We start from the raw sequence: 26,322 nt of genomic DNA on the forward strand, positions 1-26,322 counted from the left end.
CAGGGGTGGTGAGCAGTAGCGGATGTGGTGGTGGTTAAGTCAGGTTTTTATTATTATAAATCAACTCACGCACGGTTCAGGTTTAGATAACAAGTTGAAGAATTGGTTTATCCCACCAGGCAGAGCTTTTTTTTAATTTTATTTTCTGGCACACATAAACAAAAGTGTTGTTTCAGATACAGTATGAGCGTTAGGCTATTGCTTATCTCATGGGGGTGTAACATGACAAGGTGAAGGAGAACTGAATTCCTCGTGGATCCGGGCTGCGACCCCGAGCTCTCATCTCAGGAGCAGCCTGGGACTTTCAGAAGGAACTAAACCACATGGGATGTTTGCAGAAATAGAAAGCACCTCAGTGTGAGCACTTGTTTACCATGAGTTCAACATTTCTGTCTCAGCTCATTAACCTGTGTACTTGGTTGGAGCAACAAATCTCTCACTCCGCGTCTCACTCTTTCACAGTTAATAATGTGAGGAGGAGTAAGCATAAACACATTGAACTCAAGCTAATGAACAGCTGGAACAACACAGGGACCGGTAAGTTATCACGCCTCAAAGGCAGCGAATCGATTTCAGCTGATACCAGTTCACAGATACACCCTGTAGCACTTTTCTCAAATCTAATCATGGATCTATTTAAACTATGTTAGTTGGGAGTCAACTGGCTATTAAATAGAGTTTCAACTCCTTTTATTTTGAAAGCCTCGGTTAAAAAAAATAGACTAAATAAAGAGGAAACATGTACAACTCTGGTAAAAGGGAATGCAAGTTCTCCTCTTCCCTCCCATTATCCATGCAGCTTGCATCCCCGCTAAATTGTTTTGCATGACCTTTGCTACAGTAGCTCTAATTATTACCATCACATAGGCCCTGTAAGGCACACAGCTAATTATACTGGATTTATCTGAAGGGACATTGCAGCAATTCTTCATAGGCGTGTCTTGGCTACCATCAGTACAGGTGATGTAAACCCAGGAAAAGGTTAATTTGGGTAACAGAGTAATAATAATTAAAATGACAATTATTACAAACATAGTTTTAATAATGGCGGAGACCGAACCAATATTATTCAGCTCCTATGTTAACTAGCTATGTCAATAAGAACAACGTTACAAAAAAAAAAAAAAACTCCAAAAAAGCAAGGATGACAACAAATGTGCAATAATGACGTGAATGCAGAACCAGGTTGTTGCCTTGTCATCGCTCTGAATTTGATGTTTGACACTTGCAGTTGATACATTATAAAAGCATTGTGAGATTATGTGTTACCTGTTAATGTAGGTACCAGGACCCCTAGTCATTTCATCTCATAAAGAGTTGTTACGAGAGGAAGCAATATTTTTCAAAGCACTAACATGAATGAAGAAGGGCAGCTGGAGCCATCTTTTGGCTGGCGGGCAACTCATGTAATGAGCCTAAGAGGGTTCCAATTATTCCACTTGCGATCAAAACGGAGAAGCAGATTATTTCTCCTGCCTCTTTTTTCTTTGACATTTTACACAGTAACATCTTTTGATATGGGCTGAGGGAGAGAGGAAGAAGAGGAAAAAAAAACAACAATTGCTCGTGAGCGCCTGATAGTCTTGAACAGACTCCAGCAGTACAGTTCTCCCTGTCGGCCAGAGACAAATCAATGCTTTTGCATCTCTTGTTTTTTTTGTTTTTTTTTTGGTTTCTATGTGTTTGTAATAAAACTACTTTTCCCAGTGCATGCTACATTAGTTTTCTCTCAGACTCTGTCACCTGTGCAAGACAGAAAAAAGGAAGCCTTCACATGACTGCAGGCTACGGCTACAGCAGACTTGATGGCTGATCGCTGCAACATTTTTCTGTGGAGCTATTGTAAATTCTGAGGAGGCATGTTCGGCTCTCGCTCACTCACCGCAGCTGCTTCTTCTCTGCTAAACGGTGACAGTCATGTTGCGTGGAATACAAAAGGGAGATGAACTATTCGATTGTTTCCTCTCCTTTTCATTTATTAAATTCCCAGATTCCAAGTAAAAGTACATTAGATGCCTGGGGGTTAACTAAAAGGATTTCTCTCCTATAGAATATCAAACTACATCAGCCTTGGAGAATTAAATGTTGAAAAACAAAAGACAAATGATATTATGTAGTACTACATGGGGACAAAGAAAACTCCTCCAATCTGCATCAGCCCAGATAAACATCCACCCCTAAGATATGTTCTTGGTAGATAACAGTTTAGTACATAAACACATACACACACGCTCACACACACACACAGCAGCGCAAAGTAGAGCTTTGATAAGCACTGAAAATTACTACATGCTGTTTATGGTGGCAGAACAAAAGGATTCAAGGACTTCATTTCAAGAAATCAAGCTGCGGAAAGGTGGATGCAGAACCTAAAATGCATTTCAATCGGATAGCTTTGACTTCGTAATAGAGACGTAATTACAGGGAAACAAGATGGGTGCTTGAGTGTGTGTGTATGCGTTTGTGTGCCTGAGGTCTGGGAATACATTGCATTGCATTCCCCTGTAGATACACTGCAGGGGTAGGAGACAGAGGCCCACCGTCTGTTGCTGTTTTCCATGACCCTATATATCCCCCCACAGTGAAAAATGATGTTTGCCCCCAAAGACGGCCCTAATACAAATTCAATTAAATGAAGTCAGTTGGGCTAATCCCTATGTGCTTCAGCTGCCGACACCCCCCCACCCCACCCCCATGAATGAGTGGGTCAAGCCCGCCGCATCTGGCACTCTCTCCACTGGCCCTGCTCTCAAGCTGCTAGGCTCCCAGTCCCTCGTGGAGATGACAGCAGGCCCCGCTCCAACTTTCTGCCCCACTGCGACTGTACGTGTGTTTGTGGATGAACACGTGTTTCACTGTAAATTCATGTTGTGTTATTCCCTCTCTGACTCACCGGGGATCCACAGTGTTTATTCTGCTTTGCTTGATTCCCCCCCCCCCCCTCTGTGGCAGTGCCTGCATTTGTGCTTTTTTTTTTTATAAGAATATTTTATTTTTGTCTCTAGTCTGCTAACACATTCCACATTTCTTGCTTGTTTTTTTTTTACCCTGAAGTTTTCACATAGTGTTTTTTGTAAATTTACATTTAAAGTTTAATAGTCACGTTTTCATATCAGCAGTATAATGCAACATAGACAGTAGCTTTGTCCTGCTAACAAGCTGTATTTACGGATGTGATGTGGTGATGTGCAAGCAGTTAATACTCTGCTGTCAATCCCACTGCTGACAGCTGCCTTGAAAGACTATCCTAAATATTATAACCAGATGTGCATCACATTGATGCATCAGCAGGATCAAAAAAGCTAACCATACCTCCATAACTGGATCACTGGAGGGAGTGGCCTCGTCGTGATATGATCTGAAGAACTCGTCTGTCCATCTGTTAAATGAAAAAAGCCTTTTCTGGTCATCCAACCCATGCCATTTGAGTGCCAGCACTGATTTGTGTGATAAAGTGCACAGAAGTTTTTAGCAGCTGGTGCACTCACACATATTGTGATTAGGGAGTTGGGATGAGTTTTGATGAGCTGGTGGTGACAGTATGCGAATTGGAGTGTGTGTTTGTGTGTTGTGAAACACAAGCACCTGCACACATGCCCTTTGAAAAGCTCCATCACCCCTCCATCCAGCCAACATGTGTAAACACGGTTTGTTTGAGCGAGCGGCCTGGGGTAGTTGGATTAATGAGCGCTGATGAAGTTCCACTCGTATCCTGGGTGCTGCCTCCCTATTTGCTGGAGTGGCTGTGATGTTGTAGTGTGTCTGGAGGCGGTGACTCATTCCCTTTACCCAGTGTCAGATTAAGGCATGTCAATAAACAGACCCACTCAATCCATCTCCGAGTGACTGCATCCGCTCACAGAGCCTCCCAGTCTGTAATGAGCTGCTGCAAATCTCCATCCAACTAAAATGTCTGGAAAGATGCCTTGTCACAGTGAGCGAGAGGGAAAGAGAGGGAGACTAAAGCAGCAGCGATGTGACTGGCACCTTTAAGTTATTAGGAGCACATTTAGAAAGCAGTGCTCCACCATGTTGTAGTCTGCAGTTAATCATTTCTGCTTGCAGATGCACAGATTTCTAATTTCTCTCATCCTCATGTGCAATGAGTTCATTAAACATTAATTTGATTCGAGTCACCTTTGACTCAGTGAATTTAAAAGTGGCTGAAAGTTAGGCTGTTTATTCCCTCACTGCTTTCATATGAGCATTTAATAGAACATGTTTACATTATCTCCATAATTCCTGACTGTGTATTTGTAAGTCCCACCCCAGGGGAGGCTGAGAACCGTTGAGAATTCCTTGTGTACTAAATTAGTTCTCTCTTGACATTATAGGGCATAAGAAGAAAATACTGTCTAGTAATTGTCTTGGAAAGAACAAATGACTGCTAATAAACAAACATATGGCTATTGTACTTATACCCAGAGGGTCTGTTGAACTAAAAAAAAAAAGAAATCTGTCTAGATAAGTTTTAACTCTCAACCTGTCCAGAGTTTGTTAAAAAGATTTCCACCTAACTCTCTCATTTCATTCTAAATGCACATTAACAGATTTTGGAAAGAGAAGAGTGTGAGAAGTTTTCGGTCAGACATCCAAATGAAAGAAAATCCCTCGAGACTTTCTCAAAGGGGAAGTTCCTGCTTTTTGAGTTTGATTAGGCTCCGCAGGCTTAAAGAAAAGTAAGCCGATTTCTTTAAGGAAACAGCGAAGATAGTCATTTTCTTCCACCCCACACCCCCTTTTTACTATGTAAAACCACAAATCTTAATCGCATAGTGATACTCGGGTTTTCTTTCTGACTTGAAGATAAAATAAATCTGAGAGCACATGCAGACAAGAACACTGAACAGGTGTTACATGAAACAGTATCCAGCTTTTACTGTTTGGTGATGGAGTCGACCTCTATTCATTGTCATTCGGAGTATAACTCCATCTGAAAGGCTTAAAAGTACCCGGCTTGTCTCTTAGACAAAGACAAAACAAAAACACTGACCCAGGAAGTCATATGGCCACCAAAGTTTAGAAACATGTCAGGACTGAGCTGTGATTCCCTGGTAAGACAACAGCTCTGACTTAAGCCTCTTAAGCATTAGTAGACGATGCTGGAATGCAGATGTCTGCAAAGGGGGCCTATTATTTAAAATCTTTTCATCATGCTGAAAGGGAGGGAAATGGCTTTGACGTTGAGAAGCTCATGAATAATGAATGCTGTTTCTATCAATGTATGTATAATTAATCACATCTCTACTAACTGGACCTCTGTGGAGACGGTAGGCCTGAGTGACATGGAGACACGTCTGGACTATTGTCTGTATCAGAAACAGTTGCACAAGCTGCAGTTTCCTATGTGGGGGGGGGGGGGGGTGAAACTCAGGTGGGACAGCTTTAGTGTGTTGGCATTTTTTTTTTTTACTCTATGAGAGTAGGGGTCGATTGTTTTGAGGAGAATGGCAAATATTTGTCGGATTTCACACAGGAAGGTAGGAAAAATCAGACGGAAACGCAAGCAGGAAGTGGTGTTTAGCTTGCTGTTTCATTGTGTTTGACACAAGATGTTATGTAGTTTGCTCTAAAAGCTCATCATATAATACATGGTCAAGGACAAAAGTGGTTTCATAATAACATTTGTGCACTCTAATTATTTTTCTATTCCGGCACAAACCTTACAATTCTTGCAGCCACAAGGACTGCAGGAACATGCAAACTGCAGTGCTGCAAGAACGCTTTTTAACACATTCTCTCTGCAGAATAATTCACTTTCACAACATGATTGATTCGCGAACAGGCTACTGGGTTTGGGGTGAGTTGATGGGTGATGAAGTGAAATGATGCAGAGAATGTGGCAGGTTATTTGTCACATGTGTACCCCTCTGTCACAATTGATCGTATATAATTTGAGTTTGCAGGGGAGCCAGTTGATATTAAATGGTAATAACTCTCTGTATTCATCATGGCAGCCCCCTAGCAGGCAGAAATAGAAAATGTAATCTCATCCACAACTATGGCTATGCCTCGGGCACTCTTTCACCCTTTTTACCACTGATCCTCCCTAAGGGGCCCTGCCCTCTCCAAAGGAAGAGGGAAATCTATAAACTAGCAGATGGCCGAGGATCTATGGGAAATTCTGTAATTGGTAAGGTGGCATAGTCGTCAATGCTTAGGGCAGAGGAGTAAGAGGTGCAGGGTTATGGCCGCTCAGGGCTGAAGATGGTCTTTTTCTTCTTGCTACGTAAACAAAATATAAACCTACTTCAAACAAGGGCATTGGAATTCCTGTCTTTGTCATGGGTGTCACACAAACTATGTCAGCTGCTTAGAGGCACTGCTGGGTGCTGACCCGGGGGTGAGGTGGCCCGCTTTCAGCGCATCACTGCAAGCCAGGGATTGTGGAAGCTCTGCTTTTGAAGGAACGTTTCTAGAAAGAGTCTGTGTGTGCAAAAATGTGAGTGTGCAAGAAACTCAGTGCAAACTATTCTATTTATGAACTATCATTGTTTTTGCTCTTTTTTTTTTGGTGCATCAAAACATTTTGCATGCTTGCCTGAGGTGGCTTTTGCCTTTTAAAAAAAGAATAATAATTTGCACGTTGGCAGCTGAAAAATCTTCGATTAAGTTGAGAAGTATAACAAAAAATAAATCAAGAAAGTAGAAACTTTTCCCGTTTCAAGTTGGTTGTGATTTGAAGCGAATGTGACGGCAAAAACAGCAACTCAAAGACATGACTGATGTGCATTAGTGGTAACTTTAGATAGTCCTTGATTAATACACTGTTATCCAATCAGAATTCTGCCAGTGACAGTAAACTTGCATTAATTAATATGCTTCAATATGAGCTTTGACACGGACTGCGTGGATGAGGAAATGAAGCAGCTTGTCTGGCTCTGTAAGAGGAAGGAGAGACAGACAGAAACTCTGCTTATCTGTCTGAACCAAGCTCATAATATTCAGTAATAGATGGAAGCATGCATAAATTAACATTTTCAATTGCACATTTTCCAAAATATTCAAAACAATTTTGCAGTATGTTTGAATGGAAAATCGCCCATCATCACAGCGAAGCCTTGTCTCAAGCACAGAAATACATGTTTCTCTGATCCCTCCAACAAAATTACATGAGGGCAATATGTTCATCTGTAAACTGGCAATGACCTCCCTTAACTGTCCTCTCATCCCTATTCCGCTGCTCTATTCCACTATTTTGTTAGCTACCAAACGCAGCAAAAATAATGAGCTTTTTGCAAATGTTTAATTGCAGTTGGCTTCCCCTGTAAACGTCCCTCTCCTTCCCGTCTTCCCCTCCTTAAGCAATGGGATATCAATAACAGGGAATATTATGTATAATATTTCCTTCCTGGACCAAGGGGAGTCCATGAGGGAGGTGCAGCAACAATAAACAAAGACTGAGGATGAACCTCCTGACTGTTTCAACCCAGAATGAAGCAGCAAAATTTGATCTGACAGTTTTAATTGATTCTGTCTACTCTGTTGTTCTTTATGTTTAAATGGCAGAGTTTCAGTGTGGCAGTAAGAGCACTCTGTGTTCACAACAAGCACGGCTGGATGTTCACTGTCAGCGAAATTGATGACATTACAGAGTTGCATCCATGACAGACATAAAACACTCACTTCTGCAGCTGATCTTGCCTCTTTTTATTTTTTTCCATGATGCTTTAAGACACAATCCTCCTCCCTGCCCTGCTAGAATATCATCTCTAAACGTTACTTAAAGGGTTGATCAGGAACAAAAAAAGATTTTCTTTATTTATACATTTTTTCCAAACGAAGATACTGCCTGGCAAAGGATTGTTTGTCAACATCACAGTATTCCATTCTGTTCTGTTCTATTTTAAACTGCAATTTGTCATCTGTGAACATGAGGAGCAACAAAAGAAAACCGCTACCTATAAATTAAATGCGAGAACAGATTGGCGGGGCTACCGATCCATGCATCCTCTTTTAAAAAAAGAAAAATAGCATCCTATTAGTGCATGTTGCTACATCTGTCTATATTTTCATAGCTCGCTCCCCTGCTTAAACGTTCTACTTTGTTGTATCCGCCTCAATAATACATACAGTTGGGCAGCTGTGACATATTTTTTCTCTCTCTTTCCCTCCTATCTCGATGACATCTGCAGAGCTTGTCGGGTGTTTACTGGTGTAACAACTGGTGTCTTCACCCCCCCAACACCACCACCCCCCCCCTTGTTTTTTTCTGATGCTCCCCATGCCCCCACACAATGAATAAACTTGCATCCAGACTACAAAACCAATTGTCACGCCGGGAGGAAGGCAAATCAAATCTTACAGCAGCTACTAGGCAAGGAGATTGCTTTTCCTCTCAGCGGTAAAGGACCGAGTCCATCGTTGCTGTGCCACAGGTTTTAGTGGAGATGAAGGTGCAAAGGGTGAGAAGGGGAAAGCTACTAGGCCAGTTTCACCCATTTCCTCCAATCTTCCCCCATCCCTCCCCACCCCCCACCCCCCCCACTCCCTCTGACACTACCTATCAGTCACCCTGCGACACCAGAGACTACATTCCTCCCCACAGTCCTCCAGATGAAACGGAACAATAATTATGGGAATAGAGTAACTCCGGCCGCCAAACTGGGGCCGCTCGGATCACAACAACACATTGTCCAACCTGATTAAGTAGCCATTTGCGGCGTCCTCACTGTAGCTAAACGGGGCTCATGCTCTTGCCTGAAACTTGACCCCCGCAGCAAGATATATTGACATGTCCTCCATTTTGAGGTCGGTCAGAAATGTGGGGGCAGACATTAAATTTCTTTACAGGAAGCAAGAGCTAATGCATCCAATTCCTCCCCAGAATAAGCAATCTGAGTGACTCATCGATGCCCAAGGTTATTCCCTCTCATATTGTTTATTTCCTTCAAGAATTTGATAAATAGAGGAACTGTGGTCATCTCCTTTGAAACATCTGATTAATGAGTGACAGTTTTGTCAGCGCTGGATCGGAGTAGATGCTGAGCCAGATGGAATGCATTTTACTGTAGCATTAGGAGCGTTCTGTGTTCACAACAAGCATAGCAAACTGATGACATTAAAGGGTCGCGTCCATGACAGACACCAGACACCATGATTGGGATTTCCATTTTTATATTAATTGGTGAATGATGGAAGCCTCCTTTTTACTTGTACCTTAAGAGATGTCTGAGAGAATTGCATTAAGGAAAGTGTACTTCCATTACAGGACCGGAACAGCTTGAGAGCCGGGGTGCACTGCTGTCCTCTCCGGGTCATACTCACACAAAACCTACCATCCAAAGCAATTATAGGCAGCAGCTGAAGTGACATTCTCAAGAAATGTTCTGTGTTGTCTTTTAAATGATGTTTTCCTCATCTCGCATTTTCATCAGTCCGTCGCTGCACGTGTGCAGCACCTGTAGGAGGGGCGGCGGATGTGCGTTCATGGGACAAAAGGCGACTCACCTAACATCTGAACTGTATTTCTGATGAGGCTTGGCTGTGACTCATTCACACAGCAGCACATTCTAGCTCCTGTAGCATAATTTATAGTCATTAAATAATGTGTTAATATTTAATTTATGATGCATCAGAGCTGCAGTGGGGTGCTACTGCTGTGACTTTTGATATTTAGTGGAGTCAAGCTGAACAAGAACCAAAGGAGTCAGGAGTACAATAAGAGAACAAACACGGTGTGCTCCAAATTAGGGCCTAATTATCTGCTCTGTAGTAATGAGTTAAAGTTTAATGAGGGGTAAGTGGTAAAAAAAAAAAAAAAAAAGAGGAGAAATGAAATGATAACCTTCAGCGCAAACACATTGCATCATAATTTAACGTCGTGCCCTTGCGTTGATGCTAATCATCAGGCAGTTTCAAGCAAAAAATAATGAAGATTAAAGGTGATGAGATGGCAAATTTGAGCTGATGGTTGAAAAGTGTCCTATTTGAGAAAAGTCAATCTGTTAAAGGCCCTGTGAAACAGATGTTCCAGTGCTATTTGTTTGCACATATTGACATGTTTCCGGAAAGATGATTAAAACTAATTTTGACTGTGTGCTCCTTCAGACTTTCCAAATGTTATTGGACCAATTGCTGTAGTGAATGAGTCATTTTGCTGAAGTTTTGTAATGATGAAAACAATTTATCTACCGTTTTATGACTTCTTTTTCACAGTGTAAGTCTTTGGGGAAAAGTCTTTAGGGGCTGCAGTTCATCACATGAGAAGGGAAGGGGTATAAAAATCAGAGGAAGAATTTTCATTGGATACACCTCTGAGTGGAGGATGAGTCATCAAATGTTTGAATTGTCTTTCTATAGGAATAAAAATGGCAGGGATGGTGTAAAATACTTTGACGTATTGACTTGTATTTGGCATACATCAAGAGACACAGGAACTATGAGAAAAGGGACATGCAAAACTGTGCAAAATGCCTTTTTTTCCCGTTTCATTTTCAAACTTAAAACATATCAAATCTGAACAGATCTCCTTTCAACATGCTGAAATATGAGCTGTTTGCTGGAGGTAAACACCACACACTGTGATATGCAAATCGAACTTGTATTTATTTATTTAAAAATACCCAAGAAGACTGGGACTAATGTTTGACATTTCTTCTGCTGCCCTGTCAGATTCCTTTTGCGTTGTGGTTTTACCTCCAAACAAACTCCGAGCATTTCCACAAGGTCCATTCCCATTAACATCCAATTAGCGTGTGCACAGAGAGTTGAAATCCAAATCTGTTTGGTCACCGTGTATCGTAGCTGCACGCGGCTGCAGCTTCCTCAACAGCAGGCCTGTGTCAAACGTGCAGCTCACTTGATAATCAACAACTGTGCTCCAGTGCCTGCATTAACCTTTCTTATCATCCGGGTGATTTTTTTTTTTTCAGCAGGGCTTTGATTCTGGTACTGTAGCCTTCCCTCGGAAGTTGGCCGTTGACTCACAGCTTTTATCAGGATACAATATCTGCACCGTGGAATGTTAAGTGAAGGCTCTGCTTTCTCTCTGCAGAGAACACCTACATCTTATCAAACTTTGTCGAAAGGGTCATATCCAGCCCTTTCACCAGCTGGGAAAGTCTTGTGAAAGACTTTGATAGCCTTTGGCCTGCTGACGCCTTACCTAGCATGAGTTGATGCTTGGCAGATGCAGGAGGGGCTACCTGGTCAATGTAAACTAACTGCCCAGCCCATGTGTACTTACTTATCAGACATTCTCCTTGCTAAATAAATGTTGAAAAAATGAATGTAGGATGCCTTTGAACTGTGTTCTCTAATGTGGGTCAGAGATCTATCGTATGCATATTCTGAAAGTCTTTTCATCTGCAATTGCGGAGTTAAGATTCCCCTGGTACACTCTTAATTCCATCTACTTCTCTTGCAGTTATTTATTTAATAATTCTACATTAATGTCTACTCAAACATGGTAAAAAGTAAAGAGTTCAGAGAAGAAGGGGGGAAAAAAAGGAAACTTTTCTTCTGCTTCTTCTTCTATCTGCGAGATAGTCTGTCCTCTCTAATGACTCCATTTTAAAGATGGTGGGCTGACCAGCAGCGGAGGGAGGGAGGGAGGGATAGAGAGCGGGAGGGTGAAGAGGAGGAGAGAGGCTATGCTCACTGCAGCACTCTCCTCAGCTCTCAGCTCCCAGTCAGCCTCTGTGTGTGTGCTTTGAAAGAGAATAGGATTCAACCCTTTGAAAGCTGAAGCTGCTCACCCGGTCCTTTGTGTAAAATAACATTTCTACTGAAAGCCAATTACTGTAACATTATTTTAGTTTCTTCTGCTATTAAAAGTACCTTCTCTCTGCCCCCCCTTTCATCCCTCAACCACAACCTTCCCACTCACTTCCCACCCCCTCACTGTTTTGTTACAGACGGAGAATTATTCAATTGACTCCAGTTACGTGAACAGCAGAGCCCACCTCATTAAAAGGTATGTCTTGATTAGGAATTGTTGCATGCACCTTGCTATCTGTAATTGTTTTATCTAATGAGAGCTGAGCTGTTCTCTTTGCACATTGTGTTTTTGCATGTTTTTATCCACTATAATGAGAGAATTACGTTTTAGGATAAAAAGAATCACTTGATAATGCATTCAATTCTTGAAATTAGCCACACACAAAAAGAAAACATACCTTTAGATTGAAAGATTACACGCAGCAGCGGGGTCTGCGGGTAAGGATTTTCATGTTCACAGTATAACTTAATGTAAGTCATTAGAAACACGCGGCTTTAATTGCGTCATATTGTGGATTAAATTGTCTTTTCAATTATTTAGCGATTTCTCAAACTGTCCTCCAAGTAAGCCATTACACGATTAACTGTTTACTTCAAAAAATTCCAACTGAAGAAGCGGAAAAAGTGCAGACATCTGCTTGAACAAGGATATTAGAAGAGTTTGTGGGAATGCAGGGTTAGGTGGTGGGACGGACGGACGGACGGGGGGGGGGGGGGTCATGATAATTCCCTTCAACCGGAGAGCTGTAGAGAACCAGGCTTACTTCTAAAACTACAATCCTCTTTCCTTTTTTTTTTCACCTGCAGCGATGGAACAATCCAGGCTGTTTTCTCTGTGTTTGAGGCCATCCCGGCCTTTTGAAACCCCATTATGGCAATTTCCCCCCCCAAAAGATTTTCAGCATTAATGTAAACAAAGAGCATTCAAGTGTGGGCCTCTGCAGCATACTACAAAGAAATCCCCCCAGGAGCCAGGAGCCTATGGTCTGGGACAGGTGCAATTACAGTGATAACATCAGAGAGCCAACATTACCCTCCACTGCAGTCCTCCCTCCCAGGATGGGGAATGTTAGGCCTGCACTGAGGAATGCAGCTACCTTGTATTGTCCTTCACTTTTTGTTTCCTCCTCCTTTTTTTTGTTTGCGCACTTTAGTTTACGCTCATTTTCTCCTCTCCGTCTATCTTTCTTTCTAAAACTGAATTCTCTCCCTACATGAACTCATTCCCTCTCTTGCAAGAACACATGTTCATATATTCATCCCTATTTAGTGTTGTTTGTAAAGGGGAATTTGTTCCAGTGGGATGAAAATCAAATGAAGGGAAATCACACTGTTATTGTGCAGCTGTTGATTGTTCCCCCCTCCCTCTTTATTGACTGTGAGCCCCAAACAAGACAGATGCTCAGTTTGCATGCTTCCAGCGTTTCCGACATCCATCTTCCTTCCAGGAATTCCTGATTACTGCAGTATTTGTTTGATTGAAGTGAGTGAGTGCCTCCTGTTTGCTCAAGATGTCCTTGAAGTCAGTGCATCCATCCAAAATGTCCCCGTCTGAAACACACCATAGCAGCCGCGATGTCCTGCCCCCTCAATAGATTTAAACCTGCCTCAGTAGATTTATTTCTACTTTACTCAAAGTTTAGAAGTTGGAAGGAGGCTTTGCAGACTTTTTCCTAAAACAAATTACGATTTACTACGTGAAAATGGAACACATAAAAAGGCAGCGGAGGGCAGAAGAAGGACATAAAAAGGGACAGAGAGGAAAAAAAAAAGACGGACAACTCGTCACAAACCATCAGAGACGAGGGAAGAAGGAGAACATGTGAGGGAAGATGATGTGACAGTTAATCAACATTTCCCTCTCCTCCCTCCTGGCCCCCATGTAGCACATCGACATTCAAGGACCTGGAGGGGAACAGTCTGAAGGACAGCGGCCACGAGGAGAGCGACCAGACTGATAGTGAACATGATGTCCAGAGAGGACACTATGTCGACACGGCTGTCAATGACGTGCTGAACATGACTGTCCCCCCCAATGTTTGCCAGCTGCCAGAGCACGGTAAGAATTTGTGTGTGTGTGTGTGTGTGTGTGTGTGTGTGTGTGTGTGTGTGTGTGGATGATTGCAACATCTTTTGGGATATGTTATTTTTTTATTTTTTGCTTTTTTTCCAAGCTGAGTCTGTTTATATGCACCGGAGCATCTTTTAAAGAGTAATATGCCCATTGTGAGCCTCAGATGTGCACGTATGAATAACATCACCTTTTTTTAAAATTTTGTTCTTGTCTTTGATGTCCTGCTGGGGCAGCTAATGTGCAGGATCTGTGACAACTAAGGCTGCACTTTGATACAAGCTTAGGCAACATTATTGACTGATAGTAGCTATGTCGGCTCTTGAAGGAAGGCTGACTTCAGATGTGCTTGAATGGCAGCAATTAGACTCACAAAGGTAGAAGGTGGAAATCTACATATCTCCACATGCCCTCATCCATTATTCAGTGGGATCATTTAGCAGAATTAATGTTGATGTTTCATTTCTGACTCACCGTTTAAAAAGACATCCACTTGGTTGGCAGAAGTCAGTGTAAAGGGTCATGTTAATTCTTAACTACTGCCAGTCAGACTGAGGGGACAGTGGGTCAGTAGGAGACAGAGGGAGAGAGAGAGAGAAAGAGAGAGCGAGGGAGAGAAAGAGAGAGAGAGAGGGAGGGAGATCAGGATGAAGCTATCTAGAGCAGATCCGGATGTTATTATGCATCTGAGGGTATTTACGAAGCTCGGAGGAAACACCACAGGTGCAAAGGCTCAGCAGAGCAGGAGCATCATGCATGTGGAAACTGAAGACATTCTAGGGTGACCCCGCAATGGCAATCTTATTCTGAGTGGGGGGTGGGGCATCGGACATTTTGTCTCAAAAGCACACCTTCGAGGACAACATATTCATGAGGTCACTCGCTCTACCCGAGCTCCAATTTGGGAACTTGTGCCAAGTTTCCTCCATCAGTTGATGTCGACATGACGCTGGCTCCGTGCACTTCCTCCTGAACTCATAGAGAAAATAAATTTTAATGATGAAGAGATAAAAGTCTCCTTTATAAACATGCATTAAGGAATAATGTGAGATTTTAAAAATTTCTTTATGTATCTATTTTATGTCGTCAAGTTTTTTTCTGTTTGATTTTTACCAGCGGACTATTTTTATTACTGGAAGTCTGTGGATGTGTCATAAATGTTTAGGGCTTTATTTGCCTGTTTTGTACCAAACATATTTAACACCAGATGCTTTTACTCGGAGCGAGTCGATAATTAACAATAAAAAGTTAAATTGCTGACTGTTTGTTGCAGCTGTAATTACTTCTCAATCGTCCAAAAAAACTCTCCTGCCTCTTAAAGAAATGCACGCTAACGCGCGGTGTAGTAGTGGGATCTCATTATCAGAGACAATTAGAAATGATGTACATTGAAGAATCTTACAAGTGGGGAGAGCTCTCGGAGGCCGTGTTTTTTTTTTTTTTTTTTCATTAGCACACCGATGATTGTATCTGTTGCAGCAAAATGGACGCGTGCCTCTTGAATGTTTAATGCAGCACCACATTGCTGGTAAATATAACAATAGGCTATTTCACAGTGCTGACCATTCTTTTAACCAGAACGAATAGATGATAACAAAGTATCTGTTTGGAATTACAATTAGGTGTTGTGTTATTGGCCCCCCCCCCCCATCATAACAACCTGCTACGGACTCATTTTTGGCCGACAGTTTTCTTTGTTTTGTTCACTAATGACTAAACAAAATAGCTTTATTGGAAGTTTTTTCTGCCCTTTTCTTTTTTTGAGAGTAGTCAATCACACAATAATGAGAAACTGTTTATGATTATTTATTTATTTATTTTTTAAATTGACCAAAGATCCTAATGTGAACACATTGAAAAAGGATAGACAAAAAATGCATGCGCATCCAAACCAGTTAGGGCAGGTGTGGAGCCGAATCCTGTGAAACGTTAAAAAGGAGAAGAAACAGCTTGCACACTGCAGGGCTCCAATTGATGTTCAGTGGAAAACATGTTTTTTTTTTCAAGCACCGTTACTCTTCATTAAGAGACAACTGAGGGGGCCATCTTTGATAAAACCATATCACGATTGAACCACATGACCAAAATCAGTACCGTTACATAGGTAAGACACATTAAATACATTAACAAAGGAAGATGACAAAATAAGATGAATAAATAGATATGGAGGTATCCAAACAGCCATAGCAAGTGTGCATGTTAACAGCGGAGAGGGCGAGGCTTAGCACAGTCCTTGTGAAATTACGTATTTGACTTTTTGGTCTGATAACGTTTGGAACGTCTAGAGGAGCCGTTGGATTAAGTTATTTATCCACATTCAATTTAGCAAAGTGCGAACCAGAAGTAGCAAACTTCACTGGACAGAGTCTCTGGTGTTTGCAGTTTTAATTGATATGTACTATAAGCAAGTCTGCTTGTCTAAAGTTAAAGTTTCATAATGAAATGGCACAGAAATGAAACTGCTCATCTATCCACTGATCTCAACGGTCTAATTTGATAGTTTAAGGGCAGGGAAAGCTGACAGAGATGGGTAGATCCGCTAAGACATGCAGCTGAATCTGTCTCTTTTGTTGTATAAGGATTTTACATCATCAAATTTTTTTTTTTTTTCCCGCGGGGTTCCTCATGAGAACACTATCTTCCTCATTTCCCTGCTTCATTTTCCTCTGTGACAACTCGCTGGAGTACAAAGGCAGAAATAGAACAGTTGAGGCTGGTACATGAGAACCGCAGTGGCAGCAGTCATACGAGGATGTGGTTTTACTTTGAGCTCATCTGTCTTAATTGACAAAAATGGACACAATGCGCTAGTTATGTTGAGTGAGTTGTCAGAAAACAAATACACATGTTCACTTAACACACTTAGATGCCTTCTGGGAGAAACTCTTCTGCTGTTCCTCTCTTGCCATATAAACGCTGAAAACAAGTTGAGAGACTGTAATTGCCAAAGGACAGTAAAACACCTGCAAAAACACACACACACACACACACACACACACACACACACAAGCGGGTATAGAAGGTTGGTTTTTTTTTTGTGAGTTTTTATTGTTCTGTTTTCTTGTGTTGATAAGTGCTGAGAACAAAGGAAGCTAGAAGGAGGAAGGGTTAAACTCTGGGGCTTTTACAGTGCAAATGTTTACCATTCCCAGTGCCATGTAAAGGTGTTGTTTGCCCAGGAGACAGCTGTTACCTTTACAACAAAAACCCCTCCATCCCCATCATCTTGTTGGCTTTCACGCGGGAATCCGTTTGTGTGACAAGACTCAGCTGCTTTGATATCGTTTTAGGAGTTTGATATTTTGGCTGTTAGTTATTTTGTTGTTGTTGTTGTTGTTTTTTCCAGTGGTGTCGTTTCAACAACAACGATTCATTATTCTTGCACTAGGCTCCACCGAGGGAAATTTCCAGAGTAGCGCTTGTGAAAAGATTTTTAAATCTTAAATCTGAGCAAAATGTCTTTTTGTTGAATCCCTGCCAAGAATCTAAAGAGTGTGCTCCTTTTTTTTTTCCTTTTTTTTTTTTTTTTTTGTGTGAAACCTGACCTGAAATATCCCCACAGAGTGGATTAGATTAGGGAAGTATTTGAAGAACAAATTACATTTAAATCTCTTAAAATCTGTAAAGGAAGGACTATCTTTAACATATAATGGCTCCTACATATCTGCCAATGGAATATAAATGGATGATATCGCTGTAACCATAAACTGAGAAGAAGAGCTATATAAAATGAATTCTTTTTTATCTTTATAGGCATGTCTGTGAAGTTGGAGGGGATTTGGTTGAAATGTGCGACATGCTAGCTTTGGCTCTGTGGAACCATTAGTGTCAAGGGAGACGTAAGGGAACAGACTCGGAGGGGGCTGGTGACAAAGGGAGCTAAATCTATTTTTTTTCTTTCTTTTTCCCGACTTCCCTTGATTGTCACAGCTCACACTTAATTCCTCACGGATATGGATGAGCCATGGTTTTTAAGGATTAAGATTCATGTATTGTTAAATCGCTTGAGTTATCTCTGCAGGAGGGGATTGGAGAGTGTGATGTCTTTTTACAGTCTGATTGGTGGCATTAGAGGTTTGTGATTTTTTGGAATGATTTCCAGGTCAATGTGTAAAAGTTCGACCCCCCCCCCCCCCCGAAAAAAAGAAAAAGAAAAGCCTTTTGTGGCTTATTAAACTCAAAGGGATCCAAGAGTGCTCAATTAGCTAGAGCAAGGAACAGGCCTCTTTTATTTTTGACATATTCCTTGGCCTCCACCTCTGGAGAATATCTCTCATCTATCTGTTAGCTCCCTATGGGTGTGTGCCTGAAGCTGGAGCCCAGGAATGGAAGCCCTCTCCGTGGGCTGCAGACTTCTCCATATTCCCTTCTTCCATCAGCAGATCCGCAGGGTTTCACTGTTCCTAATTGATTTCCGCTACCCCCACCATTCTCTCAGTCCCTCTTTTTTCCTCTGTACATGTCTTGCTGTTTCTTTCTTTCTCCCCTCTTTCCATCCACTGTCTGCAAACATCTCAAATCCACATCCCCCAACATTGTGCCAGTCAAGCAGTTCTCCTTCCCTGTTGAATTAAATAAAAAAATTTTAAAAAGGAGAGAGAGAGGGGAGAGAGAGAGAGAGAGAGAGAGAGAGAGAGAGAGAGCGAGAGCGAGAGAGAGCGAGAGAGTGTAAAAGCACCTCCTGTGTTTCTGCTGAAAACTTGCCCTAAATTCAACACGGGAACATTTCTAGTTTGCAGTTCTCTGATCTACTAACAAAAATGCTGACAGGTGTCAGAATCAGGAAGGCAACAGGAACAGGGCTGTGCTGACAACACGAGAGGGGGAAAGAGTCGGTGTGTGAGAGGGAGACAGAGATGGAGAGATGAGCTGAGCGTCTAGTAAGCAGCCTTAGTGAGGGGAAATAAAAAGAGGAAACAAGCTCTCTGACGGGTAAGAGGGATTTTTTTTTTTCCTCAACTTTCTCTTACTCTGAGATAACTCTGAACGTATCAGAGGATTGGACTGATTTGGGAACATTTGATTGAATCAGATATCAATATTCCGCTTATGATTCAAGCCGGCAACAACACAGGTTGTGTTATGATATTTTATGATTAGATGAACATACAAACTCCATACTGAGACCATCCATTTTGATTTGGATTTGCCTAATCTAATGTGCAACCCATGGAGGTAAAATGGCTGACAGTGACAAAGAGCTCAGCGCAATACAAGCGTTAAGGAAGATTGAGTGTGCGCCCTGCGTGCTCACACACACTAGAGATGCTTGTAAGGAGGTGTAGTGAAGTCTGTAATGAATCGGAGATGGAGACATTAACAAATATAAGGAGATAAAATTAAATGTCAAACTGTATCCATCTGTGTTTTTCACCATGCATAATTTTTTAATTAAATTGTAGCAGTGAAGTTGAAATTGTTTTAACAGAAAAAAAAAATACCAGTCTGCTGAGAGCAAGTTGCAGTTTTCTTCTCTTTTTTTCTTTGTACATATCTTCAGCAAGTCTTTACACTCGCTTTTATGTTCAAAATGATTTAAAAATAGCCCTTGTCTCTTGGTAGTGTTTGTTTGCAGTTCTTGCATAAGTATATCAACACATTCTTTAAAAAATCCCCTCCATGCCTTCAGTTCTTTGCTTAATTCCAAGAGGGAATACGTTCGGAGATGAGAAGATGGATTTAAACAAACTTGACATGTTGTGATGCTCTTCTTCAATTTTTTTTTCGACAAACATCTCTAGTTGCTTTTCTCCAATCTGCACTCACAAACAAAAGTACACACACACACACACACACACACACACACACACACACACACACACACACACACACACACACAAGGTCATCATCCTCAGCCAAGGTGCAAAACATGCAGTCACTCTATAATAGTGTAATGGTATCACCTGAATTGGAGCTTCTCTGAATATAACCACCCAGTGTATTTAATCAGCTCAAGAGGAAACTGCTTATCTCCCTGCACTTGTCATGGATAGCGTATTGAACATATCAGAGTGAGAAATGGGAAGAGAAATGGGAATAGTTCATTATTTTCTAGGGCTCACAATGAGCCTGATGTGTCTCATTGCAGGCCCTCCACTGACAGCTCATTTTCTAGACAATCCTGGCATTCAGTTCACAACACGGCAGGGAGAAGAGGGAGAGGAAAAGAGAGAGAGAGAAAGAGAAAGAGAGGAAACAGAGACAGAGAGAAAATAGGGCTCCGGATCTCCATTGCTTATTCATGATGCTGTGGCATGCTAGGTGTGTTAATAATCTCCACAGAAACCAAGTGAATCACAGTTGTTTGTTGAACACCAAGCCAAGCTGGGCCCCAATTGACAGCAGATGGGAAAACAGGGGGATCAGGATGATCCCAGACAGAGGGAAGGAGATTAAGAACAGGTAATATGCTGGAGTTGATGGGGGCCGAGTGAGTTGGAGAGGAGATAGGTACCTGAATTTTAAATCTGCCTGAGAGTGTGTACAGACTATTTGGAGTATGTGTGGTGCGCTTGTCTTTAAGTGTGTGTCTTTAAAGGTTAATCAGCAAAGAGAGAGCGAGACAGAGAGAGGTAGAAAGATAAAGAGATGGCACCAGAGAGGAATACTACAGCCAGGAGGAAATAGAGTGAAATTTAAGGAGCAGAGCTATAGCAATCCCCAGTCTACTTGCCTATTGTGACTCCAATTGATTCCAGTTCTTGTCGGAGGCACTGAGGCAGCAGCCATTTTTCCTAACCGCACCATTGTGTTTTTAATTATTTGAGGTCAACGCGTGGCCACAACCCCTTCTCCACTGCAATATAAAGCAAGTAGTAATAAGACTGTGTGTGTGTGTGTGTGTGTGTGTGTGTGTGTGTGTGTGTGGGGGGGGGGGGTTCAAGCTGGGGGAGACTGCAGCTCCATTTGTACTTGTGTCACATTTAATGGACCTGAAAGTTACATGGGGAAAAAAATAAACCAGTAATAATTATTTTTTAATCTTTATAACGTAGTTTTCTTGTAATACATTTATAAAGACATTATTTTACAATTATTGTAATTTTATGTAGTTACTCTTGAGAAGTCCACGTCCACTGATACACTATATGCTCCACTACATTGTTGTCATCCTTACGATACTCCTTGTGCAAATATTCAGCCAAGCAGGAGTTGAGATATTTTCACCGCTGTTGATTTCATTCATTTCATTTTAATCTGAATAAAATTTACATTTCTCCATATCTGTATCTATGTGATGTAAATTCAACATAATGAGAGGTTAAGAGTGTGTCCTCTGCCATGGTGTTCTTAATTTACCTCCTTCACCACCCACAAACAGAACAGAGGTTTCTGCATTTAGTGACACCGGGGGCGCAAAAAAACCTAGAAGCGAATACATTTTCCTTGAGAGCAGCAGGAATAGGCCAGTAATTGTACTATAATATATTAAGAAATGACAAAATACTCTGTTGAATTGAAGTTGAGTAGGGTAATTAATCACATATTAACTGGAGTGAAGATAGTCGTAACTGAGACGTCACTGAAATGTTAGAATACCAGAACGCGTTTCAAAATAAAGTAGGACATAATCAGAATTTCAAAATGATACAAGAATGATGACAGCTCTGTCAATATTGTGACTCATATTGCAAAATCAGTCAAAAAAGGCACAATTAGATATCCAAAAACTGATATGTAGGATTTTAATGACTTTCACTCACAAGGGTTAACTTGGTTCATATTTTCCTTTTAATAGTTCAGAATATTTACAGCGCAGAGCTTGTCAGAGTACTATGAGGACCATGTAAAAAAAAAAAAGTGTATGAAGTTGTCATTTCTCAAACGTAATCAAAGAAAACGTCTGAAATAACAGTGATATTCATTCATATCACATCACCCAACCCTGTTCTTTGGAAAATGTACAATCATGACACCAACATGGTTTTGTCTTAAATCCTAATTCCTAGCAATTGTTCTGACTAATCTGATATTTTGTGGCTGAGATGAGATAATGATCTTCCGCCTCCGCGGCCGATTAGCCGGTGCTTTCCATCTTTTCATTCATTTTTATGCGTAGCAGTTAAGTCGGCTCTTAGAACCCACCTGTCCCCAGGACAAAAGAAACAGCAGACACTGTAACCTTCCAGACTGGATCCTGATCAACTAGAGTTCCTCACAAGAGTTCTTCACCTTCATGATGGCAGGACTTACCGCATCCTTGTAACTGAAATGATTGTCGACTAATGTGGAGTAAACAACCCGATGAAGACATACTATACGCATAGACTAACTCGAATGGGACTCGGTGTGTGGCTGGAAGTGGGCAGGATAGTCACAGAGAGACTGCCAAAGCAAGGCTTGTATTACAGGGATCCCAGGATATCAGACACCAGGCGGCCTGTGCTCCCTCCAGGCAGGGCAGAGTCTGGCAGCTGGCCCGCAGCCCAGATAGCTATAATCAGCTCCATTACCTGTAGCACTGACTCCCATTAAGGAGCCCTCATAGTGGAACAATGACTCTACTGCAGGGATGCAGGATGCTGTGAAGTTAAGGAAAACTATGCAACATGCTATGGCTGCACCTGCTGCAGCAGACAAACATTATACACAAAGGAGCACATTGGTAGTTACACGCCACGCTTAGTGAATGGGGAGAGATTTACTGGTCATTATGTGCCTTGGCACTAGGCATTTGTTTTATCTTCTCCCTCTGTGAAAGGGAAGATTAAGAATATATACTCTGCCCCGTTTAAGGGAAAAATCAGCTGTCTCCTGACAAGTACATTGTAGCTCGCAGTTTTCTGTCCAGAATACAAAGAGACATTTATCACTGCAGCTGGGGAAAGAGAGGAAGGAGATGGTGCTAGTGATGGTGGTGGCGGTGGGTGGGGGGAGGTGGAGTGGGGTGGGGGTGTCTCTGGTGCTGCAGCAACGTGTATTTTTTTAACCCCCTACTTCTTCCTTTTGCTCTGTGAGAAAAACACTGTACCTCCATCCTCTCTAATCTGTTTGAGGTGTTACTACATTCCATTTTCTTTCATTTCACTGCCTATGCTGAGGCTTTTGTCATCGCCATGCTGTTTTGTTTTGTTTTTTTCAACTCAGCTCTCATCAACTGGTTTCTCCTGTCAACATTTTATAGAACATGTAGCAGGAATATGTAAAGTTCTGTGCCCTCAGTTGTTGCAACAAAAGGTTACTACCTCAGGCATACTACTATGATATTTCCATATTTTGCTCTCCTCATGTATATTCAGAAAGAATGATTTATTCTCTTACATTTTATATCTGTTGAAATGCTGATTTCTTCTCTGGGAGACCCTGCAAATACAGTTAAGCAGAACATTGCAGGATGTGCTCTTTGGATTTGTGCTCAAGAGAAGTTAAACCGAGGTTAAAGAGAAGTCATCCAAACCACGTCTATCATTACTATCTTTCATTCACCAATTAGTGTCAGTGTTCCCTCGCATGTCCCCTACATGACCTTGTGGGGCTGAGCTGACTATGCTGTAATTCAACATTTTGAGTACGTCTGAGTAGCACGAGGCTGCCATTGACCCAAAATATAAACTATTGATGAGAAAGTGAAGGCACTGTAACGGAGAGAAGGGACCCGCAGAGGTACATCTCGAGCAAGGGAGCCTTCCTCGACATTTTTCTTCAACACCACTCTCCGCAAGACCTTTGCTTGAATTTTTTTCCTCGGCACATTTTTTTTATATGCAGAGCCCCAAAGTCTTTTAACCTTGTGTGTGGTCTTTTTTAGACATTCTGATTAAGGCAAAACACATCTTCTTTGTTGAATGAAGATCAGATTATAAAGTGCATTAACTGGAAAACTGCCTCGGTTACTAGTCATTGGGAATTATAATGCTTTAGCCTACACTTCCTGTGGTTTTAGTTCATTTGTGTCGGGAAAAAGGTCAACAGTTCAACAGCATGCAGAGAGGTGGTTCTATATTGTGGTGTAGCTCGCGGTGGTGGATAATCAAATTAAGTACATCCATTGGAAACATTATTCACAAAGGCCGTATGTTTTTGTGTTGCACTACCACAATACAAACAAGATGTTTCCTCCAGGCTAGCACAAATCTTTCTGGGCATTAATATAATTATCGCATCACATTATGTAAAATCCAGTCAGTGAGATCCATGTTAATGCTACACTTTCATTAATTTGGTTATTTCCAGAATTAGCTCCATATTATGCAGGGAAAAAAAAGACTTTTTATGCATGTCAGGCTGTTTTATTTTTGTTTCTTTCATGTGAATTGACTGAGGGACTCACTTGAATTCACTCAATCGATGCATCTTGCCTGCCAAATCTGACTTCTCAAACCCCACTGTCCCCTTCCTCCTTAAAGGGGAGGATAAAAGGTAATGGGAGAGGTTGGCTGTTAAGTTTAATGGCAGACAGGAAAGTCTCAGAAGGGCTCTTTTTAATGATGTGGCTGTTCTCATGCAGTCCTCGTTAAAGATGAGGCCAGGATGCATGCAGAGGACAGGGAGGGAACTGTGGCCCTATACTGCACTACCCCCCAACATCTACGATCTGCAGTGGTGGTCTCAGGCTCTTTTGTTGTGCAGCACGTCGCAGAAACCCTTGGCTCCTTCTGTATTCAGCTCACATTAGCATCAGAAAATAAATAAAGCAAGCAATCAGGCCGTGACCTCTTAAGCCCACAGTGCTGCCAGCTCCCCTCCACCCTTCCTCCACCTCCTCCTCCTCCTCTGCTGCACTCTACATAGGTTTAAATAGCTTGGATTTGCAACTTAATGTCAAGCTTGGTGTTTGCCTTTACTACAGGACAGGTTGTTCCTCTGCTGTCTCTAGAGAAAAGGAACTCCAGAAACGAGAGGAGTGAGGGAATTGGATCTTTGACACCTGTCACTTCCACTCTGCTGCACCTTGCTTCCTTGCCACACATAAGGACTTTTCATGTCACAGCTCAGCATGTTATCATGAGTGGGCACTGGGCCTGAGAAATCCAATTACTTCCACTGTGTCAGACCCCTGCCATCATCCTTATGTATGCTATAGTTATGTTCCACAAATCAGAAAAGATGTGCCTATTAGTTACTTCTCCTTTCTTCAGACTAGTCTCCCACCTCCGTTTCGATCTCTGTGTCTTAGATATGATCTGCAGCGATTCTCATGGTCTAGCTCACTGACGACTATAGTGAAGCAGTGGGTGGTGGGCTGCTAATGCTTTAGACATTGACTCTTGCAGCCTGATATTAAGTGGTATCATGGTAAAGGCCTCGCTATGGTCCATTATGGAGAACTTGGAAGACATCAGCGAGATGACAAACACAGTGGCCTTTGCATCAGGGAAATATAAAGTGTTAGAAAGGCTTCCCTCTCACTTTGCCTCTGCCTGGTCTAATTTATCCACACACAACAGGAGTCTGGTTGTTTTCCTTAGGTTTTATTTGCTATTCATTTCAGAGTGACACTGTCAATGTGGTTCAGTGAGAAACAGGAGAACTGTCAAACTATGATTGTTGTCCCAAAATGACCCGCTCTCTATATTTCTGCAGCTCAACCTGCCCCTCACTTTGTTACAATGTCCTACTTCCAGAGGTTGTTAAAAAGATGTGGAAAGGAGGCAACTGGCTTTTTTTTTTTTTTAAAAAGTAGAAGAAGAAGAAAAAAGCCTGAGATGGAGGGAAATGAGATGGTGCTTCTGCGACAAGATTAAATGGAATATAAAACACATAGTCCTGCCTGACACAAAGTGAATGTGACTGAATGAGAAGGCACATTATATTAATTATGTAAGGCCTCTCTTTTGAGGCCAGGTTGAAGCTCACAGATAGAGGAATTGCTAAGATATGGGTATGGTGCCCCGGTGTGCAGTCCCCTGTTGTTTGGACTGAGACACTTTGACGGGTGTTGAAGTATTGTGTTGATTTCTGTTGGCTAATAGAAACAGCACTTGAGCAGAAAAATAATCAAAAAGAGGAAAAACAACCCAATGCCTCTGTGAGGATATATATTCTTACACCAGACGGTTTATGGGATATGGGATTGAGATTGCTTAAAACCAATAAAACTCAAATCCATTTCCCCACTGTTAGTTTTGTTTTTTGACTGTTGGTGGAGGTCAAAAGAAATCCAGGTGATTGTGAAACACCTTCAGTTGGTTTCTTAATTGTCTGAAGACTCCTAGATAAGCCTGAATGCTCTTCTAATAGAGGCTGAGTGCAATCTCCTAGCACTTGTGTGCAGAATCAATTAGGCAATATGAAAAACATACAAGCAGAACCCAACCAAAGTCTTCAGTACAGCCCCAAGTTGGGGGCGGCGACACACAGATGTTGTGTATCAGTAAACACTGTCCTACCGGCAACACATGTATCCTAGGATGGCCCAGACGCAGTCACAGAGGAAAAAAAGTTTTCCAAGGTTAATGGAAATGACACAATTAGAAAAACTAGCACTCGACTGAGATGTTATTTGTCTTTGCAAAGAGTGGAGTTTTGGTAGCAGCTGTCACTGTTTAAGCAGCTTCCTGATGTTCAGAAATCTGCAGGCTTCAGTTTAG

General features: G+C 41.8%; 1 protein-coding gene across 6 annotated transcripts in view; it reads left to right on the forward strand.

The window, feature by feature from the left end:
* The window catches only part of pcdh19 (protocadherin 19), a 55,615-nt gene that overhangs the window by 19,147 nt on the left and 10,146 nt on the right, over positions 1-26,322 (forward strand). For 4 of the 6 annotated variants that reach the window (XM_086222009.1, XM_086222010.1, XM_086222005.1 and 1 more), the window contains exons 3-4: positions 11,859-11,917; positions 13,608-13,780. In XM_086222009.1, coding sequence (XP_086078135.1) covers positions 11,859-11,917; positions 13,608-13,780 — 232 coding nt within the window. Of the gene's footprint in view, positions 1-11,858; positions 11,918-13,594; positions 13,781-26,322 lie in introns of all 6 variants that reach the window. The other 2 variants (XM_086222004.1, XM_086222006.1) reach the window with 1 other exon arrangement.

Source organism: Aulostomus chinensis, chromosome 13 (genome assembly GCF_037954235.1).
Source record: "Aulostomus chinensis isolate RoL2024-O1b breed Wild chromosome 13, RoL_Achi_v1.0, whole genome shotgun sequence".
In the NCBI taxonomy this organism is placed as follows: domain Eukaryota; kingdom Metazoa; phylum Chordata; class Actinopteri; order Syngnathiformes; family Aulostomidae; genus Aulostomus; species Aulostomus chinensis.